Source organism: Diabrotica virgifera, chromosome 7 (genome assembly GCF_917563875.1).
Source record: "Diabrotica virgifera virgifera chromosome 7, PGI_DIABVI_V3a".
Classification (NCBI taxonomy): Eukaryota; Metazoa; Arthropoda; class Insecta; order Coleoptera; family Chrysomelidae; genus Diabrotica; species Diabrotica virgifera.
The window spans coordinates 236,527,821-236,553,813 of NC_065449.1; the positions used below are offsets into that span (position 1 = coordinate 236,527,821).

Consider the following 25,993-nt stretch of genomic DNA (forward strand, 5'->3'; position numbering starts at 1 on the left):
CAAGGAATATCGTACCTGCTTCATACAGGGTGTCATGAGGAACTGTACATACTCCTGCCTCGTATAGAGGCCCCATATGGGGAATAACAAATGACCATTGAAAAGTGTCTGCTCCCATTGTTTAATAATATACAGGGCGAGTTTCGCATTTTGACAGAAATTTGTATTCGTCATAATTTTTGAACCCAAAAATTATTTTTTTTAAACAAATATTTAATTTATGTTACAACCCAATCAACTGATTTATTCAAACTAGAAAAAAATCAGGTCCGGCTTTAAAAAATTTGTTCGTTTGGGTCTTAGAAAAAATTTCACCCTGTATACGCTTTTTGAAAACTCTAATATGAATTTTACAAATTAGACAAATAGGCAATTAAAATGGCATATTTATTTTTTCCCCACGCGATTACTTAATTTTTTATTAAAAAATCAAATTTGTCAAAATCGCAATTTTACCTTAAAAAAAATTAAACAACGTTTTTCTTAAAATTAAAAGTTTCGCCATTTTTTTTCTATAACACGTCTAGATCTGAAACTCCCGTGAAACATGGACGTGATCAAATAAATAAATTTTAAATTTTTTCACTTAATTTTTGCGATTTAACTTTGCAATTCACGAATCTGCACCTTTAATTTTTAAAAATTCATAACTTTTACGAGAAGAAGACTGAAATTCTACAACAATTTTCATAGTCTTCACAATGGTAAGAGATATGTGCTGTAAAAATTTCAGAAAAAAAATATTAAAATGGAACAGAGTTGTAGCGAGTTAAACCGTGATTTCATTTTTTTTTTAATTTTTAATTTAAAATGCCGATTTTGACAAATTTGATTTTTTAATAAAAAAATTAAGTAATCGTGTAGGGAAAAAATAAATATGCCATTTTAATTGCCTATTTTTCAAAAGAGTTGCCAAAAAATTAGAGTTTTCAAAAAGCGTATACAGGGTGAAATTTTTTCTAAATTTTTTAAATCCGGGCCTGATTTTTTTCTAGTTTGAATAAATCAGTTGATTGGGTGGCAACATAATTTAAATATTTGTTCAAAAAAATTAATTCTTGCAATAAAAGTTAATTTTTTTAAATCTATGGTTCACTTTACCAAACTTTTAATTATTCATAGTAAAATTTGATTTTTTTACAAAAAATTAAGTAATCCTGTGGGGAGAAAAATAAATAAGCCATTTTAATTCCCTATTTGTCTAATTTGTACAATTCAGATTAGAGTTTTCAAAAAGCGTATACAGGGTGAAATTTTTCTAAGAACCAAACGAACTAATTTTTTAAAGCCGGACCTGATTTTTTTCTAGTTTGGTTGGGTGGTAACATAAATTAAATATTTGTTTAAAAAAATTAATTTTTGTAATAAAAGTTAATTTTTTTAATTCTATGGTTGACTTTACCAAACTTTTAATTCATAGTCAAATTTGATTTTGTTATAAAAAATTAAATAATCGTGTGGGGAAAAAATAAATACGCCATTTTGATTGCCTATATGTCTAATTTGTAAAATTATTAAAGTTTTCAAAAAGCGTATACATAGTGAAATTTTTTCTAAGACCCAAACGAACTAATTTTTTAAGGCCGGGCCTGATTTTTTTCTAGTTTGAATAAATCAGTTGATTAGGTGGTAATAATGTAACGATTGACAAAAATAAGAGACACATCGATCTGACCGTTCAAAAATTACGAATTCAAATTTCTGTCAAAATGCGAAACTCGCCCTGTATATTATTAAACAATGGAAGCAGACACTTTTTAATGGTCATTTGTTATTCCCCATAGGAGACTCTATACGAGGTAGGAGTATGTACAGTTTCTCATGACTCACCATGTATTTGAGATTATTCACTAGTATTCCGTTAATTGATACGGCTTAATTTATGTGTTTTAATGCCTTTTTATATATCTTTTTTGAGCAGGTATTAAAAATTAAAGGGAATAGCACATACCCTTGTCGTACTTCTCGGCTTATAGGTATCTCTTTAGGATTTTTTATCTCGCTTTCGAATATCAGTATAATTCTTGGTAGTGATTCTCACATTTTGATCATCTATTTCTTTGCTCTATGATCGGTACATTTGCTGTGTTGTACTTTGTAAAAGACTGTGCAAAATTGAACTAGAATGACACAGTTGACATCCCGCAGTCGTAGAAAATTCAATCTTCCTTTTTTTTAATTAATAAGTTTACCAATTTACAACGATTTTTGTAATTTATTAACTTAAGTATTATGATTAGGTATTTATTTTTCTTTACGTATATCTCTTGTTCCATTTCTACTCAGAATCTTTCCAAGTATGTTTGCATTAGTTTCTTTATCTCGCAGTTCACTCTGTTTCTAACTTCTTTATAAATTTGGTATGCCTCAGGGTGTTTGCTGTTCATGTATCTTATGTAGTCATCTCGTTTTTCATTAGCTGCTATCTTGACTTCATTTGTAAATCACTGTTTAGTGTTCTTTGACCTGTTTGTGTTGATTGTTCTTTGTCGTATTTCCTCTGAAGTATGTACGTTGATATCGTCCATTACGAATATGCGGTGTTGATTACTAATGTTGTTTAAAATTTATTATAGTTCATCAAGGACTGATTTTCTTTATTTCCTAGCTGTGCTTGGGTGCATATTATGTAGATACTTATAAAATGGATCTTATCATAGACGATATTTATTGCAACCTGCATTATTCATATATTTAACTTCTGCGATACTATTTTCAAATTTTTGTTAAGTAGTATTGCTTGAACTTGAGCATCCTTCTTAACTCCACTGTATAAAAGCATATTAAATATAACTTTGGTATCTTATGTTACATTTACTTTCTTTCTAATTTCTGGTATAGTTCAAGTATTTATTTTAAATAGTCCAGGAACCAAAGCTTTTCACCTCGCAATTTTTACAGAATGGATCAATTTGCTTGAAAATTTTAAAATAAGTAGTGAATAGTCCATGGATCAAAATCTATATGATGCCGACAGGCGCTTTTACCATGGGGATGGTTACCACCCCATCTCGTGGGTGGAAATTTTTTATTATATTTTGACTGCAAAAGTTAATAATAACATTCATTCTAAATAAAAAATTCTTCTATACATTTTTTTGATAAAATTATTAGTTTTTGATTTATTAGCTATCGAAAGTGTTGGTTTAATATCTAAAAAATCAATGGTTTTCGATGGTATACTCATTTACGATTCACTCAATTTTTGCCGTAGATCAAATTTTATTAAACCAAGTTCTTGGGAATTGAATTACCTACAATTTCATATTTAAACGGTTTTCCGTATCTCTGATGCTAATCTTTCTATTCTGAAGAAAATCGCATTTTTTACCAAACTACAAAAAATCGTTATTCGCTTTTAACTCCAGTTTTTTTAAAAACCAATCATTCTAAGCCAGTGAAACTTCTAAAATCTATTAATAATACATAAATAAAGAACAATAAACAAGGCCAATGACTAAAAACACCGCTACATAATTTATACTACTATGCTTCCAATTGGATTTTTCCTTTGTTTTTTCAAAAAAAAATATATTGATTTTTTAACCGTAACTTTTTTATTTTTTATCCTAGAAAGATCGTTAAAAATAATTTTGTAGGCTTTTAGAAGATCTATATGGCTATTAATATTAAATCCTTTTAAAATTCTCAGTCACAAAAAGAGGTGGCATTGAAAGGGTAGGTAAAGGTGGTTTTTGCATGATATTAGGTACAAGTTTTATTTGTCAATAGCTCACTGAATTTTTGCCGTAAAAGAATTTTTGCAAACAAAATTCTTGGGAATTAAATAAGCTACAATTTTATATTTAAATACTTTTTCGTATCTCTGATGCTAATCTTTCTATTCTGAAGGAAAGGGCATTTTTTACCAAACTACAAAAACTCGTTATTCGCTTTTAACTCCATTTTTTTTAAACTAATCATTCTAAGCCGATCAAACTTCTAGAACCTATTAACAATACATAAATCAAGAAAACCAAATCAGGTCAATGACAAATTTTAATTAGGGTGGTGATTACGGGGTTGTTTACGATCACTTTTTTGCTGAAAAAATATTCTATTCATTATAATAAGTCACTTAATTTTTTAAGCTAGAGATTTTTTTATATCTGGAGATACATATTTTTAAATACTCTAAATTAGTTTCAACAAGTTATCCTCGAAAAATGCATATTTTTCCCTTCCTTTGACTTTGAAACTACAATATTTAGCATTTGACGAAGAAGGGCCAACATAATAAAGTATAGCTCGATTACTATTGGTCATAAAGAAAATAAAAAAAAATGTTTTTTTTTACTTTTTCAAAAGGTTCATTTTTGTTAAGTAAAGTTGTTTTGATAAAACGAAAACTTTTTGAGTTATTAGCAGAAAACTGATTAAAAACATTGACTTTTTCGATATAAAACTAACACTTTGGATAGCGAATAAATCGAAAACTATTAATTTTATCAAAAAAATGTATAGAACGTTTTTTGCTTAAAATGAATGTTTATACCAACTCTTGTGGTTAAAATATAATAAAGATTTCTACCCCCGAGATAGGGTGGCATCCACCTCCATGGTAAAAGCGCCTTTTGGCATGATATACATTTTGATCCTTGGACAATCCACTACTTATTCTCAAAGGACATCGCACACATCTTATGGAAAATATAATGTCACTCAAATTCAATAAAATTTATACCAATAGATTCGTTTTAAATTAACGATCAAATCTTATCATTGCGCCAACTCTCTATTTTCAAAAATAAGAGCAGAAATTGATATAAATAAATCTGAAATCAAATGGGTAGGTACATAAGTTAGAGAGAGAAAAAATATTTTAAAATACCCAGATTTTCGGTACTCCATAAATCAGCGGATTAGTTTCACTAATCCGCTTAGGCCCAGCGGGGTTTAAGCTGTTATGAATAGCACTCAGAGCAATAATGATTTTAACTAACATTTGATGGACTCCAAAAATGTGATTTCGATAAACTTTAATTACAATTTGCGCCGTAATTAATCATAATTAAGAGTTGGCGCAATGATAAGAATTGATCGTTAATTTAAAACGAATCTAATCGTATAAATTTTATTGAATTTGAGTGACATTATATTTCCATAAGATGTGTGCGATGTCCTTTTCAAGCAAATCCTATTTGTTTGTCCTATATGTTTTGTCCTATTTTACGCTTCATTACTTGGACTAAAAGTGTTACAGTTCTTGAATAATTTCTTGGTCTTTGGAATCCCAAGATTTTCCTTTTGCATAGTCCATAACTGTCTGTGAGGGTGAGGATTAAAGGCAGGAGGAGGAATGGTTACTACAGGTGTTGGATTAAGTAATGATAGTGATTTAATTATAATTATAGGATTTGATAGAGCGAAAAATATAAATATATTGTTTTTTGCAAATGTGAAAAATTATACAATATGTGTACTACAGTCGGAAAAATGAAAGAATACCCATGAACAAACATATAAAACACGCTGTATTTTCCTGTCACCGTGTCACAAAGAAAATTGCCCAGCGGAAGTACTTGTAATAATAATTATTACATGTACTTGCGCTGGCCAATTTTTTGTATGACACGGTGACAGGAAAATACAGCGTGTTTTATATGTTCGTTCATGGGTATTCTTTCATTTTTCCTACTGTAGCTAACTTGGCCTTTATTGTTTTACTTATTACAACAAAAATAATTTATACAATATTGTAAGGAACAATTACATTTTTACATTGTGTATACTTGAATCCTATAACTGAGGATTTCGGTCCCACTAGGCTTGACAGAAATAAGGGCATAATTTTGGTTGAGTCCTCCTTCCTCAATGAAAGGTATATTTGGTGAATCGAGGTTATCCAATATCTACAAAAGAATGGCAATAACAGCTATTTACTTTAAAAATAGTTTCGCATACCGTTAAACATGGAGTAGTATAAAAACAAAAAGATACCAATAAATCTAAAGAAAAGGGTATTCAACAATTGTATTCTACCAGTTATGGCTTATGGAATGGCGACCGTGACACTTACAAAGTTGTCAGCCAATAGATTAAGAACAACACAGAGGGTCATCGAAAAAGCTGTGTTGGGAGTATCTCTGAGAGAACATATACGAAAAGAGGACGTGCGAGGTAATTGGAAGAATGGAACTGGGTAGGACATGTGACACGGCAAAATAACGAGAGGTAGACGAGAAACATTATACATTGGAGACCATGCGAACAAGTCGTAATAAATAAAGACCAAAAAACGATGGCTAGACGACATCAAAGCCAAAGTGGGAAGAAATTGGCACCAAATAGCACAAAACAGAGAAGAATGAAGAGCTCATGGTGAGGCCTGTGTCCAGGAGTGGAGCAAACAGGCTTAAGAAGAAGAAGAAGAAGAAGAAGAAGATTCTAAACAAGCGTTATACTTACTATGATACACGTAATTTTGTTTGGAAAGAAGAGACTGTCTGGAATGCGTACCCTGATGGAACTTCCAACAACACTTGTTGATATTTCTTTATCGTATACTTCGTTTCTTCTAAAAATTGAATTATTTAACATTAAATACATGTAAAAATTAGGATAATTATATAATAAGAGTAATTTTTTTATTTACTTACGCAAGTGAAGTATCTGGGCAGTCTACTAAATTTTTAGCATTAGATACAGAAATCGACTGGCAGATAAGTACTACCAGAAGTGCAGAAGCAATGGTCATTTTAACAGACATGATTCAAATAACTCAAAGCTAAGGCAGATACTATGGATTTTAAGTTAACTAGTGGATTAATAAAACCGAAATTTTGGACGCCAACTATTTATTGCTCTGGATTTACTACATTTCTGGCAAGATAATAGTTTTAATCTTGATAAAAATATAGTCCTCATTGTAATCTAAATTGCTTATTATTTGTTATCTAACTTCTCAGAAAGCATGCTGATGACTAATTAACTCAGAAGTTGTGAGCACTTCATCTTTGAATATTATTTTTATGTAAAACACAGGAATACACATGTTTTTGTCAATAAAATCATTTTGACCTGATCCACTTGCTACCATTGCTGCTTGAACCTCAACATTCTACGTGTTTTTGGTAGTTTTCTTGTTTTTCCTTTCAACATAATCTTACTCTTACACTCTTTTAAATAAAATAAACATTCAAAAAGATGAAAAATGGGAGAGCACCCCAAAAAATGGTATACTATTGGAGGATATTAAAGTTGGAGTAGAAGTTTTCCTCGAAAAATTTAAAGTATACTTAACTGTGTCCATTATTGTCGTCAACCAGCCAATCGCGTTCACTGCTGGACATAGGCATCCCTCAGTTGTGTTTTCTTCGCGAGTAGCTTGTAGCTTTTAGCCAGTTTCCCGTTACACTTAAGCTTCGTAACTCCTTCGATGAAATATATTTAACTCCTGACCTTTGCCTGATTTATTGGTTTCTTATAATGTTCTCGAGAGCTCACGTTCAAGATTGCACGTTCCATGGCTCGTTGTGTAACTCCGAGTTTTCTCGCTGATTTTTACGTTAGTATTAAAGGCTCTGCTCTATAAGTTTATACAGGCAAAACACTTCTTCTTCTTCTTCTTATACTTGTTGTAGATCTGTCGATCTATTAATCCCGACGTTGAAGTATTTCTTGAGAAGTAGACTACCAGCTATCTCTCCATCTTTTTGGTGGTCTCCCCGGTGGACGCTTGCCTGCTGGTTTTCCTTCTAGAGCAATTCTTGGTAGTCTGTGCTCCTCCATTCTTTTACATGACTGAACCATTCTCTTCGTCTTTGCCTGCCCCATCTGACTACATCTTGCACGCTACATTGTTTCCTGATGATGTTGTTTCGTATTATATCTCTTCTTGTCTTCCCTGCTATTGCTCTTAGGGGTGTATTCTGTAACATATCCGTTAAATTTAAGAGGCCTCTAAAATTTAACTTTTAACGGTCCTCTAAAACTTTAAGGTTAGATTGACATTCTATAAACACATATTATAGAGGACCGCTAAAATAATATTTTTTTAGAGGAATCCTTTAAAAGGTTTTGGAACAAATACGGCAACGTCACACGTTGATCGTTTTGAACTACTTCTAACCTAGAAATTGACCGAAAACTGACTGTCAGAGGCCAAAAATGTCAAGAAAGAAGAAGAAATTGACAGTTTGCTGGAAAATAATATTTATTTTATTTAATTATTTTTTAGTAAAGCTCATATTTTCCAATTAAACATTTTTATTTATAAAATTATGCATTAAAATATTGCTGAAAAATTGTATATCGTTTTTCTTCTCCCCTTATACACTAATTTTGGTCAAATGGTCTATTTTCAATCACACATCTTCCTTATTTGCATCTGGTTCTAAACCTTCTGAAACTTTACCTTTATAAACATTAGGTACGTTTTGTAATGTTCCACAATAACTTTAAATAATTTTACCTGCATTAATAGGGTTTAATTGCTTTGCACATTTTCAATCACATTTCTAGATAGGTAGGTACCTACTTCCTTTGAAATGGTAATTGTAGATACTTTCAGGTCAATTACTTCTTGTTTTTTTTTTTGTAATCTAAATTCAGCTCTACAAAAAGAAACAAAAATTTGAATTTTGTTATAAGGTGTAGGTAGGTATGATAGTGTGTCGATTGTAAAGTAAACTGAGACTTACCTTTCATTATTATTGATTACTTTTTCACCATACATTATAAAAAGCCATTTAATGCCATTTTTAAATATTTATCTCCATTATAATACAAGAATAACAAACTACTATTCATTATAAACATAACCCAACAAAGATAATCAAACCACATTTAACTGACTGCTAAAAATTTAGCGGGTACGTTTTGACATCCTCTAAAATATTTTTATTTAGCGGGAGTTTTAACGGTTTAGGTTATGATTTTAACGGATGCATGATTTACAGAATACCAAAATATTTTTAGCGGGCGCTAAAATTTTAGAGGCCTCTAAAATTTAACGGAAGTGTTACAGAATACACCCCTTAGTGTCTTTATTTCGGCTGTTCGTAGCATGTTTTTGGTTTTATTGATGTCCTCTCTTGATTCATTGCCATAGGTCATAACAGGTCTGATGCAAGTTTTATAAATTCTAACTTTGCTGTCCATTCTCATATATGGGTTATTCCAGACCACATCTCTCAAACTTCCAGACAAGACAGCGGCCTTGGTAATTTGTCCTCTTAGGTCTCTGGCTGAGTCATGATAACTTGATAACTCTACACCTAGATAATTGAACTGGTTTAGCTGTTCTATGGGTTTCCCCTCTACCACTAGCTAATTCTCTAATTGGGTCTTTCGCAATGGTAATGCATTTTGTTTTCTGCATGGATATGTTCATGTTGAGTCGTCGACATGCTTGATAGAATCGATAAAGTTGTCTTTGTAGATCATCCTCGTCCTCTGCAAGCAGGGCTGCATCATCCGCATAGCATTTTTATAATTACGTATTTTTTATGGGAAATAAGCCACAATTTTATTAAAAAATGAATTTATTAACGTTTCGAAGCCCAAATCGGGTTTCGTTGTCAAAATACAAAATACTATTGTTAATAAATTCATTTTTTAATAAAATTGTGGCTTATTTCCCATAAAAAATACGTAATCCGCATAGCACACTATACTGATTCTACTGTGGCCGAGTCTGTATCCTAGGTGTAGCGATTCCACAACTTCTATTAATGCACGCTAACGAACACTGCTGATGACGCCTGCAATGGTAGAAACAGCCTGTCCAGCGGGTGTGCATCCCTCTGAATCGAAAACAAGCAAACCATCATTTATTATTTTTCTATCTTTACTTGGATTTGAGTACTGAAAGTTCCTCTTCTGTCCTTTTTTCCTAGACGAATGAAAATGGAATGTGATCGTTTCCTTTTCGTTTTCTATATTCATCGTCTGCGGTCTTATTAATTGAAAAAGTCGCAGATTAAGGATGTACCAGAAAGAACTTTCAACACGAATAGTCTCAGATTTAAATAACTATTTACCATTTTTGGTGGATTCTGTATGTGAGATTCTTCAATTTGTTAAGAGATGTCGCTGTATCGCGTCCTAATGGGGATTTTGAATTATCTTTCAGATTCCCTTTAAATTGATGGTCCGGCTGTTTTTCGATTCAGAGGAGTGCACGCTAACGAACGCTGCTGATGACGCCTGCAATGGTAGAAACAGCCTGTCCAGCGGGTGTGCATCCCTCTGAATTGAAAAGAAGCAAAACCATAATTTATTATTTTTCTATTATTTCATCCATTAGCATATTGAATAGAAATGGGCTAAGGCTGTCTCCCTGCCTGATTCCTCCTGGTGTTGGTATGCGGGCCGTAGTGGTGTCGTTTGTTTTAATTTTTGTCGTGTTGTTATTGTTCATTTGTTTTATGACTTTTACATCTTCATTATCAAGTATTTGGTTTCTTCTCTCGACCTCTTATCCATAAATGGTAATTTTGAGTGGTATTTTATGACGTCATGAAACTTCATAGTCAAATTATCTAATCAGTTCATTTTGCGGTTGTGCCAGTATAGAACTCAGTGAGCGAAATGTTGTGTCTGTTCTACTCTTCGGATATGAAACCTGGAATGTGACAAAACCCCTTACAGACAACTTGCAGGTCTTTGTTAACAAATGTATACGAAGAATTGATCGTATTTTCTGGCCAAACATCATCAGAAACCAAGATCTACTACACCTTACCGAACAAAGGAGCGTAAAAAATTAAATAAAGTTCAGAAAGTGGGGTTGAGTTGGTCACACACTCCGAAAAAATAGTTCCAGTATTGCAAAGACTGCCCTAGAGTGGAATACTCAACGAAAGAGAAAAAAAGGAAAGTCTCTGAATGAGTTGAAGACCTTAGCGCAAAATAGAACCCGATGGCGCGTTTCTTCTGAAGCTCTTTGCTCGACTTAAGTATTCTTGATTACAGTGATGCCCGATCTACATCAACAGATAAAATCAGTTTATTTTTTAAACGTATAACAGTTTAAAAAAACATTATCTAGAAAACATCAATTTTGTGAAAGACTTATTTTCATTATTTTAAACAAATGTAAGTACGCTAAATAATTATAAAGTAATCTCTACAATCTATAGTTTTTTCTAGGATTACCTCAATACTACGTGTAAAGAAAACCAACTTCAACGAAAACAAAAAATACACTTGAGTTGAAAATGTTGACACAATAGTCCATATTATTATCTTAATGCCTAATCTCCGTTTGTGATCTTAATCCTTCATTGATTAAGTTTTGTTTTTAATGAACTATCAGAAGGTATGGTATTATATTAATCTATTATTTACTAATACTTCAACAAGATAACAAATACAAATAACAGGATGTTGCTACTGTATAAATTATAAACTATTGTATGAAAAATGGGTTTTGAGAAAAAATTACGAAATTTTCATTGATGCAATAGTGGTATCTAAATTATTTATTGCAATTTCGCAAGACTATTTTATCACCATTTATGGCGTTACAACTCTTCGTCTTTGTCGCATTTAATATTGCCTTCCATGTTTGCCGATCCTCTTCTACTAGTTCGCATTGTCTCATTTCTATTTTCGTCAGATTCTCTCTAACTGTAGATTTCTACCTTTTGCTACAACCTGAACATTGATAGTAACGATGTATCAAAATCGATGTTCTAGAAACATCGATGGATGGATATAAACAGGTTAGGAGCTTTCGAAATGTGGCTTTACTGCCATATTCTGAGGATACCATGGACGGCGAAAGTCACAAATGTAGATGTCCTTAAAAGAATCAGCCAAGAGCGCCAACTTTTCGAAACGATCAACAAAAAGAAAACGGCGTATCTGGGTCACATCGTGCGAAATGAGTTCCTCCAACTTATCGAGGGAATAGGGCCTGTGAATCTCATGGGGATTTCCCTAAAGGTTTAGAGGGAGGTAAAATATTTCAGAGTCATAATAGACTCAAAGTTTACCTGGAATCGACACCTAGAACGAACAACCAAAAGAGCGATGGCCACTTTAATGGTGACCAGACGCACACATGGCAGAACATGAGGATTTAAATCGGACATGATGTATTAGATATAAAACATGATGGTAAAGCCTACAATAACGTATGCAGTATTGGTCTGGTGGCCAAAGGTGCAGCAGAGAAATGCTATAGATAAGTTAGGCAAGATACAAAGGCTTGTCTGTCTCAGCATAACAGGTGCAATGAGAGACACACCAACTGCAGCAATGGAAACCTTACTAGACTTTCCTCCCTCACACATCATAGTGAAGAGCGAGGCAAGGATGAGGTTACATAGACTGCAGGGAAATCAAAGCAAAATTGCAGTGTGCAAATGACACTGCAGCATCAAAGATATATGCGGGGATCCGATATGGGAGATGATAACAGACCATTCTGTCCCCAAATATAAAATAGAAATACATTTCTAGGTGGAAATACACCCCAGAGAGGTATGGCAAGATCCTGGCAGATATCTGAAGTATAAGGGCCACACCTGGTATACAGACGGGTCCAAGACAGAAGATGGTTCGGGATCAGGAGTATATAGTGAGTATACGAACTATAATAATTCCATCCCACTAGGAGAACATACCTCTGTATATCAGGCGGAGGTATATGCAATCCTGCACTATGCATAGATAAACAGATTGAGGATTTACACTAATAAGAGAATCAATATCTGTTCAGAAAGCCAAGCGGCCTTGAGGGCTTTAAAGAATCCAACGATAACCTCAAGGCTTGTGTAGGAATGCCGCGAAGAACTTGAACCCAGGCGGAACATAATGAGGTAAAACTCATTTGGGTGCCTGGACATCAAGGGATCGCTGGTAATGAGAAAGCTGACGAACTTGCTAGACGAGGATCAGCAACAAGATACTTTGGTCCAGAACCGGCACTGGGAGTGCCCAAAAGCACAATCAGAGACCGATTAAGAGGCTGGATACGAAGACAGCACAAAGAATACTGGGAAGAAATTCCCACGCAAAAGCATGCGAAGAGATTTATATCTCAGACATGCGCAAAAAGATCTAAAGAACTGTTTAAAATGAAGAGGAATCAGCTCAAAATCACTACAGGTTTCTTAACTGGACACTTTCCAGTAAAAGGACACCTACACACGATAGGACTATATGACGGAGATCTCAGCTGCAGACTATGTAATAGAGAGACCGAGACAATCAGACATTTATTGTGCGATTGAGAGGCTCTGGACCGTAAGAGACAAGCAATATATGGAGACTGCAGACCAAGTCCGACAGTACATGGCACTAACCCAATGGACCTTTACATGCTAGTGAAGGGCACTACTATATTGGATTGGGTGTCATGAGAACAAATGGAAGAAAGCACAGTAAGCTGAAAAGCTGCAGTGCGACCGGGGTGCATGCACGAACGGCTTCCAAGAGGAAAAAAAACTTATCGAGGGTAAAATTGAAAACAAGAGAGGAATGAGATGCAAGAAAATGTCCTGGCTCCGAAACATAAGACAATGGGTAGGGATTAACGACATACTATCTCTGATACATATGGTCAGACACAGATTTGCATCTGAAGAAAAATAATGATTAGTGAAAATCCTTCATAGTTCAAGATTACTTTAACTTTAGGCTTGATATTTATTATTCCTTCATTTATTAGCGATAGCAGGTAGAAAGTAGAATAAGGAAAAATCGTGGTTGCTGAATCGAAAGGTGATAAGAAGATATTTCCTTTGAAATATGAACGTAGATTATTTTGATGATCTCGGTGGTGGATAACATTTCTAACATTTCCAAGTTTTAAGAAGAATGAATAAAGAAAAAAGACTAGTTGAAAGCACAATAGAAGAAAGAGAACTGTAATATCACAAAAATATAGTGCGTGGAGAAAAATAGGACATCTTGCGAATTATAGTCCAAGGTAAAATAGGGAGACAGATTGAACGTAGGAGGAAGAATAATATATAAGCTGAAAAGTTGGAATGAAAAAAGTCAGGGCAAGCATCTGCACTGATAAAGTTCATAACAGAAACAGCCGCTGTCTGAAGATTATGCCTTGCCTCTGAATCGAAATGAAACATAAACTGTCTTTTAATTCACTTCTATCTTTACTCAGATTGTAAGTACTAGGAACTTTTCTCGTACCTTTTCCTACACGACTGAAAAGGGAATGTGATTGCATATTGTAGAATCCTTTCCGTTTTCTATATTCGTCGTCTCTATGCCTTGTAAATTGCGGAAGCATGTTAATTTAGGATGTTAACAGAGAAAGGTTCTGATAATAGTCGAAGCAATAAAACATTAAACCTCCGAAAAAAAAGTACAAGACGGATCTTTTTGCATTCGATTCGTGAATGCGCCAAGAAACTTTGAGACCCTGAGCCATGATAAAATATTGAAAACTGCATACAAAAAATACATTCTTAAAGTGCATCTAAAAACAGAAAATAAAAAAAATTCAGAACTCGTCAATTATCGGCGGATATGAGTTCAATTTGGTTACTCGGGGGGTTTGTGGGGTTGCTGAAAACGAATATGATGCCAAAAGTGATCTCCGGAGTACCTGGTGCCAAGGGTACATACTGTTTACCTCGTAATTAAAATACATTAAAAAATTAGTCAAAAATCATTAATCGGGGGGTTTTTGGGGCCGTTAACGACGAATATGACATCGGAAGTGATTTTCTGAGTACCTGGTGCCCAGGGTACCTACTGTTTAGCTCTCTTGTGGAGTTCTTGGCCAAAAATTTATTAAAAATTTAGTCAAAAATAATTACTCGGGGGGTTTTGGGGTCACTTACGACGAAACTCCAGAACACGAGGTAAACAGTAGGTACCCTGGGTACCAGGTACTCCGTAGATCACTTCCGATGTCATATTCGTCGTCAGCGACCCAAAAACCCTTAAGTAATGATTTTTGGCTAATTGTTTAATGAATTTGCCGAAAACTCCATCAGAGAGCCAAACAGTAGGTACCCTGGGCACCAGGTACACCGAAAATCACTTCTGATGTCATATTTGTCGTTATCGGCCCCAAAAATTCCCGAGTAATGATTTTTGACTAATTTTTTAATGAATTTTAATGACGAGGTAAATAGTAGGTACCCTTGGCACCAGGTACTTCGGAGATCACTTTTGACGTCATATTCGTTTTCAGCGACCCCAAAAACTCCCGAGTAACAAAATTGAACTAATTTCCGCCGATAATTGACGAGTTCTGAATTTTTTTATTGTCTGTTTGAGATGCACTTTACGAATGCATTTTTTGTATGCAGTTTTTCAATATTATATCATGGCTCCGGTTCACGAAGTTTCCTGGTGCATTCACGAATCGAATGCAAAAAGAATTATTAGGATCCGTCTTGTATTTTTTTTCAGATTTCAGAAATAAAGTTTTCAGATTTAAATTAGTGTATATTATTATTTTTAATATAGTATTCTCTATTTGGGACTTTCCTATTTTCATTAATAGATTTCGCGGCAGCGTTCTTATGGTGGATTGATTTCAACCTATTTTTAAAATTCTCCTTATGATGTGGCCAAAGTAACACCTAATGCCTAATTATTTGCCATCTCTGTAATGCAAATACTACGTTAGTTAACGGCATTAGACGTTACTGTGGCCCCAGCATTAAAAAGACAATTTCGTTTCGTCTTGATTCAGAGGTGGGCAAGTATCTGTACTGATGAAATTCATAACAGAAACATTTATCATTATTGCCAAACTTTGTAACGGAGATGGCACTTAAAGAAGAAGAAAAAATCATTTTCAGTGTATTAAATAACAATTGTATTTGATTAAAATTACATTAAAATACTTAAAATAAATATGTACAAAATTAAATACGGCAGAGCCACTATATTTATTTGATTTCCTTCCTAGTTATGCCACTATTATTTATTAATAAACTGTTACATAGGTATCACAAATATTTAAAAAGGTATCGTTAACTTTAAAATCTGGTTTGTAATTTTTGAAATTGCATATACACATTACCCATTTTTTGGATTTATTTTTGCCTTTGTCCACTTTTTGTTCTCCATTTATCAAGAACATAAAGTAATATGTTACTTTAAATACCTGAGAATATTCTGTTAATTGTCCAAAATTTCTTGTATTCGTCATATTATCAATAAATCGTACAATATATCATTATCTCTTGACTTTTTTTTCTTTAAAATCAAGTAACTTTTACTATATTAGTGGTAAAAAAAACAAAAAACAGAGCATTGAGTACATTTAATAAAATATGAATGTAATCCGTTTGATATCAAAGCTCTTAGCTGACTTAGTCTAAATTAAAGTAATGCTTTATCAATTGAATATATCTAATTTCAAACACACTAATATTTAATACATTTCTTACATACTCATACTCTTTCACTTTAAGTTCAATTAAAGTTACGCAAAAAATTGAACAATTACCCATTGAAAAAATGATCAAGTCCTAACTAATTCAAGCTGAAGAAAACTTTAGGAGGATCACCTACTCTATGGGTATACCATCTTTATATACAGCTACTGCAAATTCAAAATTTGAAGAAATAGATCATATAGCAATTTCAAAATAGGTTAGTGAACACTTAAATATATTAAGACATCTAAATACTTTTAAGTGGCTCTTATTATAATTCTTAAATAAAGATCTAGCTATATTAAAATTAGCCCAATCCGCCACCAGCGAGAGAGGCAATGGCTGCCGAAGGAATGCCGAGCTGGCCAACTCTACCAACACCAGCAGATTGAGGTATGTGCTTTCCGGCAGGCTTGAACCCATCTTTGTCTGCTACATATTCAACATAGTAAAATTCTCCATTTGGACCAGGGTATGCGTAATAACCGTATACTCTTGAAGATTCATCCTCGGTCCCTTCGTTTTCTATTGTGCCGTATTGTTCGTTGTAGATGCCGTCACTCTGGGTGATGCTAAAATAATACAACATTAGTACATATATCAAAAATTCCTAAGCTACGTTCATTCTAAAGGTAAGCTCGAGAGACACGTTACCGGTGGGTGTGGTGTGTCATGTCGTAGCAGCTTGTCATTGGTTAGAAATTAATTGGTAACCAATGACAAATTGCGACGACATGATACACCCACGGATCAGTGTAACCTCAAAATTACCATGGAAACGAACGTAGTATAATAATACAATTTAATATTACAATTATTAATAAAAGTGTTCTTGGCTGTACGGATCCACTCTTAATATCAAAGAATTAAAAAGAATGTAGTATAGTACTACTATCGGTTTACAGCGTTCTCCGTCTCCGACGCCTTCCGACTCCTAACCGACATTCTTCTCTGTTTAACCATAGACCTGGAGGGATTTCTCTTTCCTCTAGTTCTTTTTCAATTTCCTCCCTCCAACTTCATCTCAGCCATCCTCTTTAGTTGCATTGGAATAACAAAGTTCTAACTGTCTACGGTGCCATTTTTAGTGATGACTGTTTAAAGCTTCTATGTTTTGTATTTATTTGGCTATAATCGCCAGTTTTATGTGTTAAAAATGTAAATTTTTTAAAAAATTAATATATTTTTATTAATAGTAAAAGGTTGCTTCAAAAGTTAATACAAAGAAGTTCTGAATTCTTCTTCTTTTTATATAGAGATAACTCTGTCTGTTTTTTCAATGTGCCTCTAGTAAGTTGTAGTTCCATCGTTTTCGTGGTCTTCCCACTGATCGTCTTCCTATTGGGGAGCAGTCTCTCGCTGTCCTGATTATCCTACTTGTTGTCATTCGGCTTATGTGGTCATTCCATTCTATTCTTCTGTTTCTTACTCAGTTATTAATGCTTTTGACCTTGCATCTCCGTCGTATATATGTACTTCTAGCTCTGTCCCATAGAGTCTTACCATCGATTTTTTAAAGGGTTTTCATCTCCGCTGTTTCGATCAATCTTTTTGTCCTCTCTGTGCCGGGTCGTATTTCTGCCGCGTATGTCATTATGGATCTAAAGACTGTTTTGTAAATTCTGCCTTTCATTTCTTTTCCGATATTTTTATTTCTCCATATTGTGTCATTCAGGCAACCTACTTCTCTGTTTGCTCTATTCACTTGATCTTCCACTTTTGTTTCGAGCCTTCCGTAGCTAGATAGTGTGATGCCTAAGTATTTAAACCCCATCACTTGTTCTATTATCTGACCTTCCAGCTCCAATTTACAACTTATTGGATCTGCTGTAGAGTTCTGTTGATCTTATTGAGTTCTGATTTGAGAAATGACTTAAACTTATTTAATTCAGTTCTATCTTCCACATATACCCTTGTTTAACAATTAGTACATAATAGAACAACTTCAAGTTATTTAATAAAGTTTTATTGCTAACTTATACACACTTCTAGTTCTTGCAGATAGGATTTTGTGTGCTTAGTTGGCTGTTTTTATGTCAGTTAGAACCTTGTTAACTTATCAACATTTAAAATTCTCTGAGGAAAAACCCTGTAACATACGTATTTCAGCCACCTGTTAATAGATGTTAAAGATATTTCTACGAATTTTGCACTCTAGGATGTACCAAAAAATAGAAGAACAGCTTGGTGATACACAGTTTGGATTCCGCAATAACCTTGGGACCAGAGAAGCACTGTTTAGTATTCAGGTTATGGTACAGAGATGCAGAGATGTCGGACATCCGGTTTATATGTGTTTCATTGACTTTGAGAAGGCCTTTGATCGGGTAAAACATACGGAAATGATTGCTATTCTTCAGAAAGTGGGTATTGATGATAAAGACCTACGCATTATCAAAAATCTCTACTGGCATCAACGTGCAAACATCAGGATTGGCTGGGACACGTCTGAAGAACTTCAAATACGAAGAGGAGTAAGGCAGGGCTGCATTTTGTCCCCACTAATATTTAACATCTATTCTGAATTTGTTTTCAATAAAGCAGTGGATAATGCTCAATGTGGTATCAAAATGAATGGCGTCAATATTAATAATTTGAGATATGCGGATGACACGGTGTTAATTGCGAGCAATTATGAAGAACTTCAACATCTGATTAATAGGATTACCACAACGTGTGATGAATATGGACTCAAGCTAAACACCGCAAAGACCAAGGTGATGGTTGTCAGTAAGACGCCAATACAACCGGAAGTAGTAACAGCTTATGGTGAACAATTAGAAAGAACTAACAGTATCACCTACCTTGGTTGTAATCTAAATGAGAACTGGGACATGAGCAAAGAAATTAGAATACGTATAGAGAAGGCCAGAGCTGCATTCTTTAAGATAAAGAAACTTTTATGTGGAAACAACATTACTTTGAATCTTAAAATTAAATTAGTGAGATGTTATGTGTTCTCTACTCTTTTGTACGGTGTCGAAGGTTGGACTTTAACAGATACTCTTCTCAAGAAATTGGAAGCCTTTGAAATTTGGGTATACCGAAGAATCCTACGAATAAGTTGGTTGGATAGAGTTCGTAACGAAGTTGTTTTGCACCGGATGGGAAAAGTCACAGAAGTCATCAGAACAGTTAAAAATCGAAAACTTGAATATTTTGGCCATGTTATGCGACACCCAGAGAAATATAATATACTCCATTTAATAATACAAGGCAAGGTAGACGGAAGAAGAGGGCCAGGTCGAAGAAGAACGTCATGGCTTAAAAACCTGAGAGAATGGTATAACAGATCCTCTGCATCCCTTTTCCGAGCTGCCGTTAACAAAATTACTATAGCCAATTTGATAGCCAACGTTCGATAATCGAGCACGGCACATGAAGAAGAAGAAGTTAATAGATGTCGGTGATAGTATCAGATTAAGGTGAAGAACATAAAATAGAACCAAGTTACGTAAAAATCCCAGTTTAGACAAAAATTGCAGATAACAGATTGCATTATTCTGATGCAACGCTTTTCCTTGTCCCTTGTGGTGTCCAGGTCAAAATCTGTTTAGGGATCCTGTTATCTGGCATTCTCTGTACATGGCAGTATCATATTAGTTGTTTCGCTCTTCTTATGAATAATTGTTTTAGTATGTGTAAAAAACTATTTTTAATGAGAAATAAGCCACAATTTTACTAAATGATTTTATTAACGTTTCGACGTCCAAATCAAAAGCCGTTGTCAAAATACAAAAAATATTAATGTTTTGTTATAAAAATATTCATTAATATTTTTTGTATTTTGACAACGGCAACCGATTTGGACGTCGATACTTTAATAAAATCATTGTTTAGTAAAATTATGGCTTATTTCCCATTAAAATATAGTTAATTACAAAAATGCCACAAGAAAATAGCTTCAGAATGACATATTTATGTAAAAAAGTAGAACATCAAATAATAAATAAACCAACCATTTTCTGAATTTGAAACCAAATGGGGAATGTATAGATGGTTAATATTTCTAAAACTATGACCTAAATGGTTTGCAAGTTAAATCTATTATGAATAAACAACCATATCTAGGGTGTATACCACTATATGTACAGGGTGTTTCATTAATAATTGTCCATATAGTAACTGGACCAACCTTAGCACAAAATACGAAGATTTAACCTAAAACACTTAAATAAAATGTGGTCCATTACTGAGTTACAGGGTGTTTTATCTAAAAATTTAAAAACTATTTTTGCTCAGCATTTTAAAACTATTCAACGTACCTTTTTCATACTTGGCAGAAAGTGCGACTACTATACAACCTACTAAATTATGATAAACAAACGTTTCTAGCTACTACCAGAGGCGTACAACAGGGGATAGTGAATGGTTGACCCTTCTCAAATTCTACGCCCCTGGAGGAATTACTATTTTCGTATTAATATACTCTTCTTTGATAACGAAAAAGTCATTAGTTTTCGAGATATTTGAAGTTAAATATGAAACGGCACAGTTATTTTGATTATTTTATATGATTCATAAGATTAAAATTTAAAAATTATTTGTACCCAGTACTTTAAAACTATTTGGCGTATCCTTATCATACTTGGCAGAAAGTGTAGGTACTGTACACCTTACTAAATTATGATAAATAAACGTTTCTAGCTACCACCAGAGGCGTACGACAGGGGATAGTGGCTGGTTGACCCTTCCCAAATTGTACGCCACTGACGAAATAGCTATTTTAGTGTAATTTTTTGATTTTCCAGTACTTTTTATGTAAATAATGTACTCTTCATTTGGAACGATAAAATGATAAGTTTTCGAGATATTTGAATTTAAAAATGGAGCGACACAATATATTAATCAAAATAACCGTGTCGTTTAATTTTTAACTTCAAAGATCTCGAAAACTAATGACTTTATCATTACGAATGAAGAGTATATTATCTTCATAGAAAGTATTGGAGAATTCAATAATTAAACTAAAATGGCAATTCCGCCAGTGGCGTAGAATTTGGAAAGGATCAACCATTCACTTTCCCCCGTCGTACGCCTCTGGTAATAGCCAGAAACGTTTGTTTAACATATTTTAGTAGTTTGTACAGTACCTATACTTCCTGCCAAGTATGAAAAGGATACGTCGAATAGTTTTAAAATGCTGAGCAAAAATAGTTTTTAAATTTTTTAATAAAACACCCTGTAACTCAGTAAGGAACCATATTTTATTTAAGTGTTTTAGGTTAAATCTTCGTATTTTGTGCTAAGGTTTGTCCAGTTACTATATGGACAATTATTATTGAAACACCCTGTATAACAAAATAGGTACTTTCCTAGAATTGGAAGAATTGGAATAAAAAATGGTGGTTTAAAATGAGCATAAATACAAACAATAAGGGATTATGTTAGGGAGGGATCCAGAAATATGAATAGATGGATAGCTTAGGCTTTACGCAAACTTGATTTAGAAAATATCCATTTTTTAGATTTACAAAATGTAAAGCATGTTATAAGGAATGGAGGCGTGGACAATGACCGCCACATTGATGAACAAAGTAGAGGCCTTCAAAATGTGGGCTTACCGATATATGTTACGTATATCCTGGACCGAGCACGTGACCAACCAGGAGGTACTACGCCGGATAATTAAATATAGAGGTAAGAATAACTATAAAGAAAAGAAAGTTGGAATACTTGGGTCACGTCATGAGGCACAATAAATATAGAGTACTACAACTGATCATCCAAGGGAAAATAGACACCAGAATGGGTCCACGGATGAGAAGACACTCGTGGATTCAAAACTTGCGGCAATGGTTCGGATTATCATCTGCCGAACTATTCAGATCTGCCGTAAATAAAGTCAGAATAGCTATGTTAATTGCAAATCTTCGGAACGCACAAGGCACATAAAGAAGAAAGGATGTTATCAATAAGGCCATCGGAAGCAATATATATATATATATATATATATATATATATATATATATATAACCGGTTCTATAGCGTTCTACGCCTTCCGGTACCCAATCGCCAAGCCTGTCGATCTAGCCAGTCATTTTCTTGAAGATTTCTTTCTGACATGGCTTTTGTAATTCCTTGTTTCCAGGAGGTCGGTGGCCTTCCTCTTTTCCGTTTTCCTGGCGGTATCCATCTCATTGTAATTTTTGGTAATCTTTCATCTCCCATTCGTTGGACGTGTCCATACCAAGTAAGTTGGTTTCGTTGTACCTCGTCCACTATTGTTTTCTGCTTACCTACTTTTTCTCTGATCTGTTCATTTCGAACATGGTCCCATCTCGATATTCTGGCAGATCTTCTAAAAAAATCCATTTCAGTAGTAAGCAGCTTATTTTCGGATTTTTTTGTCATTTGCCACACTTCGGAGCCATACGTTAAAATTGGTTTCAGAATAGCGTCGTACATCCTCATTTTTGTATTTAAATTTATGTTATGTTGCCATAAGACAGGGTTTAGGGCTCTAGTAACCTTTCTAGCCTTCGTCACTCTATCATCTATACTGGGTTCCGTTCTTCCACTATTTGTTAATTTAAACCCTAGATATATATACTCTGTATGGGTAGCGGGTAGGAACTCTTTTGGAGTCCTATGGATTCTATTGGATAGTCCTAACAGGGAAAGTGAATCAATCCCTGCCCCCCGCAGATTCCAGGAGCTTCTTGACCCGGGAAGCTAGCACCTGCTAAGGGTCCCTTGTCCAGGGTCACGGATGAAGTCCAGAACGGCATCCAAGGCGAAGAAGAATACTTTCGGTACGGCGAAGATGGCGGAGCTGGCAACCCTTGATTTTAGGGATTGTATAGGATCACAAATTGTAGCGTCTGATCCAGAGTGGGCGGCTACGAATAGCGTCTTATCCAGAATGGACGGCTGATTAAACACTCACCAACACGTCTGGCCAGCGCGGTGTTTTAAGGCTAATAACCTCCCCAAAACTATGGCGAATTCTAAAACGATAGGAGTAGGTCCCCAGGTGGGTAAGTCATACAGTGTTGGCAAGTCCCACTCCTTTATAAAAAAGGACAGCTTCACGGAATCTGGGGGAAGCAAGAAATCGCTAAAAACTACAAATTTGAATATAGCAACACTCAACGTAATGTCATTAAACAAAGATGAGAAAATCTATGAGCTAGAAGAAGAAATAAAGGACCTGAACTGGGACATAATTGGTCTCGCAGAGGTAAAAAGGAAAGGCGAAGAGCGCATAACATTGCAATCAGGTAACATCTTGTATTACAAAGGGCACGATGAGCAAAGTCTAAACGGCGTAGGATTTCTGGTTTCTAAGAAATATGCTAGTAGAATAGAACAATATGTGGGAATCTCGGAAAGAATTGCAATGATTATGATGAATATACACGAGAAAATCACCCTAAAAATTATTCAAGTGTACGCCCCAACTTCAACACATCCCGATGAAGAGATAGATGAGTTCTACGAGAAAATAATAGAAACCAACACGTGCTATCACAGCACCTATACACTAATAATAGGAGATTTCAACGCTAAGATCGGACAACGACTAGAAGAAACTGAAAGCTATATTGGTGAATTCGGCTATGGTGTTAGAAATGATAGAGGAGAAACCCTTGTGAACTTCCTACATAGCAACAAATATTTTGCAATGAACACATTTTATAAGAAAAAACCGCAAAGGAAGTGGACGTGGTTATCACAAAACGGAAAAACACGGAACGAAATTGATTACATCATGTGTAACAAGAAAGATATCGTAGAAGATGTAACAGTAATAAATTCGGTCTCTCTGGGAAGCGATCATAGAATGGTTAGAGCTAAACTAAGAATTGGGTATAGCAAACGTAGAACTAACTTTAAGAACACGACACAAATAGATACAGAAAAGCTAAAAGCCGATAAAGAAAAATATGCTAGTAAATTAAAAACCGCCCAAGCACTGAATCTAGAACAACTCAGCATAAATAAAATTAACTCAGTTATAACAAAAGAACTATTGAGTACCAGCTCTGAAATAGCGACCCGTCATAAAAATAAAAAATCCAAAATAAGTGCAGAATCGCAGAATATGCTGAAACAACGAAGAGAGCTCTTGTCACGAAACAAAAGAAATACCACAGAATACAAGGAACTTAACCGAGCCATACGAAAACAGATAAAAGACGATATTAGAAAACAGCAAGAAGACCATATAGAAGAAGTGATAGAGAAAAATCGAAGTCTGAAATATACTTCTGTACTGAATTATACCATTCAAAAAACGATCCCCCCGACTGTCCAAAGCAAAATCTGAAAAGACAAATAACAAACGTAAACTCTGAATTAATGCCCGAAATAAGCGAAGCAGAAATAGAAAATGCACTTAAAGAAATGAAAAGAAATAAAGCACCGGGTAACGATGGAATTCTGGCAGAAATGCTGAAAGACGGCGGGGAAGAAGTTATCAGATACCTAAAAATACTTTTTAATAAATGCCTATTTGAAGGAAACATACCAAAGGAATGGAATACTGCTAACACAATCTTAATACACAAAAAAGGTGACAATACAGATCTGAAAAATTATCGTCCAATATCACTACTATCACAACTTTATAAAACATTCACAAAAATAATTACAAATAGATTGACAACAAAGTTCGATGTATATCAACCAGCAGAACAAGCCGGTTTTAGAAAAGGCTTCAGTACATGCGACCATCTTCACACACTAAAGATCCTAATAGAAAAAGTTAACGAATACAATTTACCAATCTGCTTAGCATTTATAGATTACGAAAAAGCTTTTGACAGCATAGAATTATGGGCTATTGAGGAAGCACTGGTCAATAGCAGAATCGATTCTAGATATAGGATATTAATACATAATATATACAAACATGCTGAAATGGTAGTCACGATGGATAACGACATGAAAACTAGGCCAATCAAAATCAACCGAGGAGTAAGACAGGTAGACACCATATCTCCAAAACTATTTACTGCCGCACTTGAAGACATCTTTAAATCATTAAATTGGGAAACAAAGGGACTCTCGATAAATGGAAAGTATTTAAACCACCTAAGATATGCAGATGACGTGGTACTAATAGCAGACAGCTGGAAAGAACTGAAGGTGATGATCGATGAGCTTCATAGAGAATCCTTAAAAAAAGGACTAAAAATGAACTTAAGCAAAACTAAGCTAATGTCGAACAAAGATGATCAACCAACGATAACCATCCAAGGAACAAAAGTGGAACATGTAAAAGAATATATATATCTAGGTCAGAATATCAAGGTAAACAAAGAAAACCAAACTACCGAAATAAGCAGACGAGTAAGAATGGGATGGGCTGCATTCGGAAAACTCTCATATATACTAAAAGACAAAAAGATACCACAATACCTTCGAACCAAAGTGTTTGATTCTTGTATCCTTCCCGTTCTCACTTACGGAGCTCAAACCTGGACATTCACAAAAATGAACATGGACAAGATTAGAAAAACTCAAAGAGCCATGGAACGACAGATGCTTGGTATCTCACTCATAGATCGGCAAACAAACGAAGCAACCCGAAACAAAACAAAAGTAAGGGATGCCGTGGAACAAGCGGCTAAATTAAAATGGAAATGGGCTGGACACAACGAACGTCTCGAAAATGGTAGATGGAGCAAGGAAGTTGGAAACTGGCGACCGTACGAAGCGAAGAGACCAAG

The 25,993-nt window shown here is 34.4% G+C and overlaps 2 protein-coding genes across 3 annotated transcripts in view; both read right to left on the reverse strand.

Moving 5' to 3' along the window:
* Nucleotides 1–5,383: 5,383 nt before the first annotated feature.
* On the reverse strand, nt 5,384–6,824 carry LOC126888247 (uncharacterized). The gene is made up of 3 exons (XM_050656341.1): nt 6,600–6,824; nt 6,409–6,517; nt 5,384–5,852 (listed from the first exon to the last, which is right to left on the reverse strand). The coding sequence occupies exons 1-3, from the start codon at nt 6,707–6,709 to the stop codon at nt 5,718–5,720; spliced, it is 354 nt and encodes a 117-aa protein (XP_050512298.1). The 5' UTR covers nt 6,710–6,824; the 3' UTR covers nt 5,384–5,717.
* An 8,903-nt stretch (nt 6,825–15,727) lies between these two features.
* Nucleotides 15,728–25,993, reverse strand: part of LOC126888254 (endocuticle structural glycoprotein SgAbd-2-like) — a 34,973-nt gene continuing 24,707 nt past the window's right edge. For both annotated transcript variants that reach the window (XM_050656350.1, XM_050656351.1), the window contains exon 3: nt 15,728–16,888. In XM_050656350.1, the coding sequence (XP_050512307.1) occupies nt 16,624–16,888 (265 nt within the window). In that variant the 3' untranslated portion in view covers nt 15,728–16,623. The remainder of the gene's footprint in view (nt 16,889–25,993) is intronic.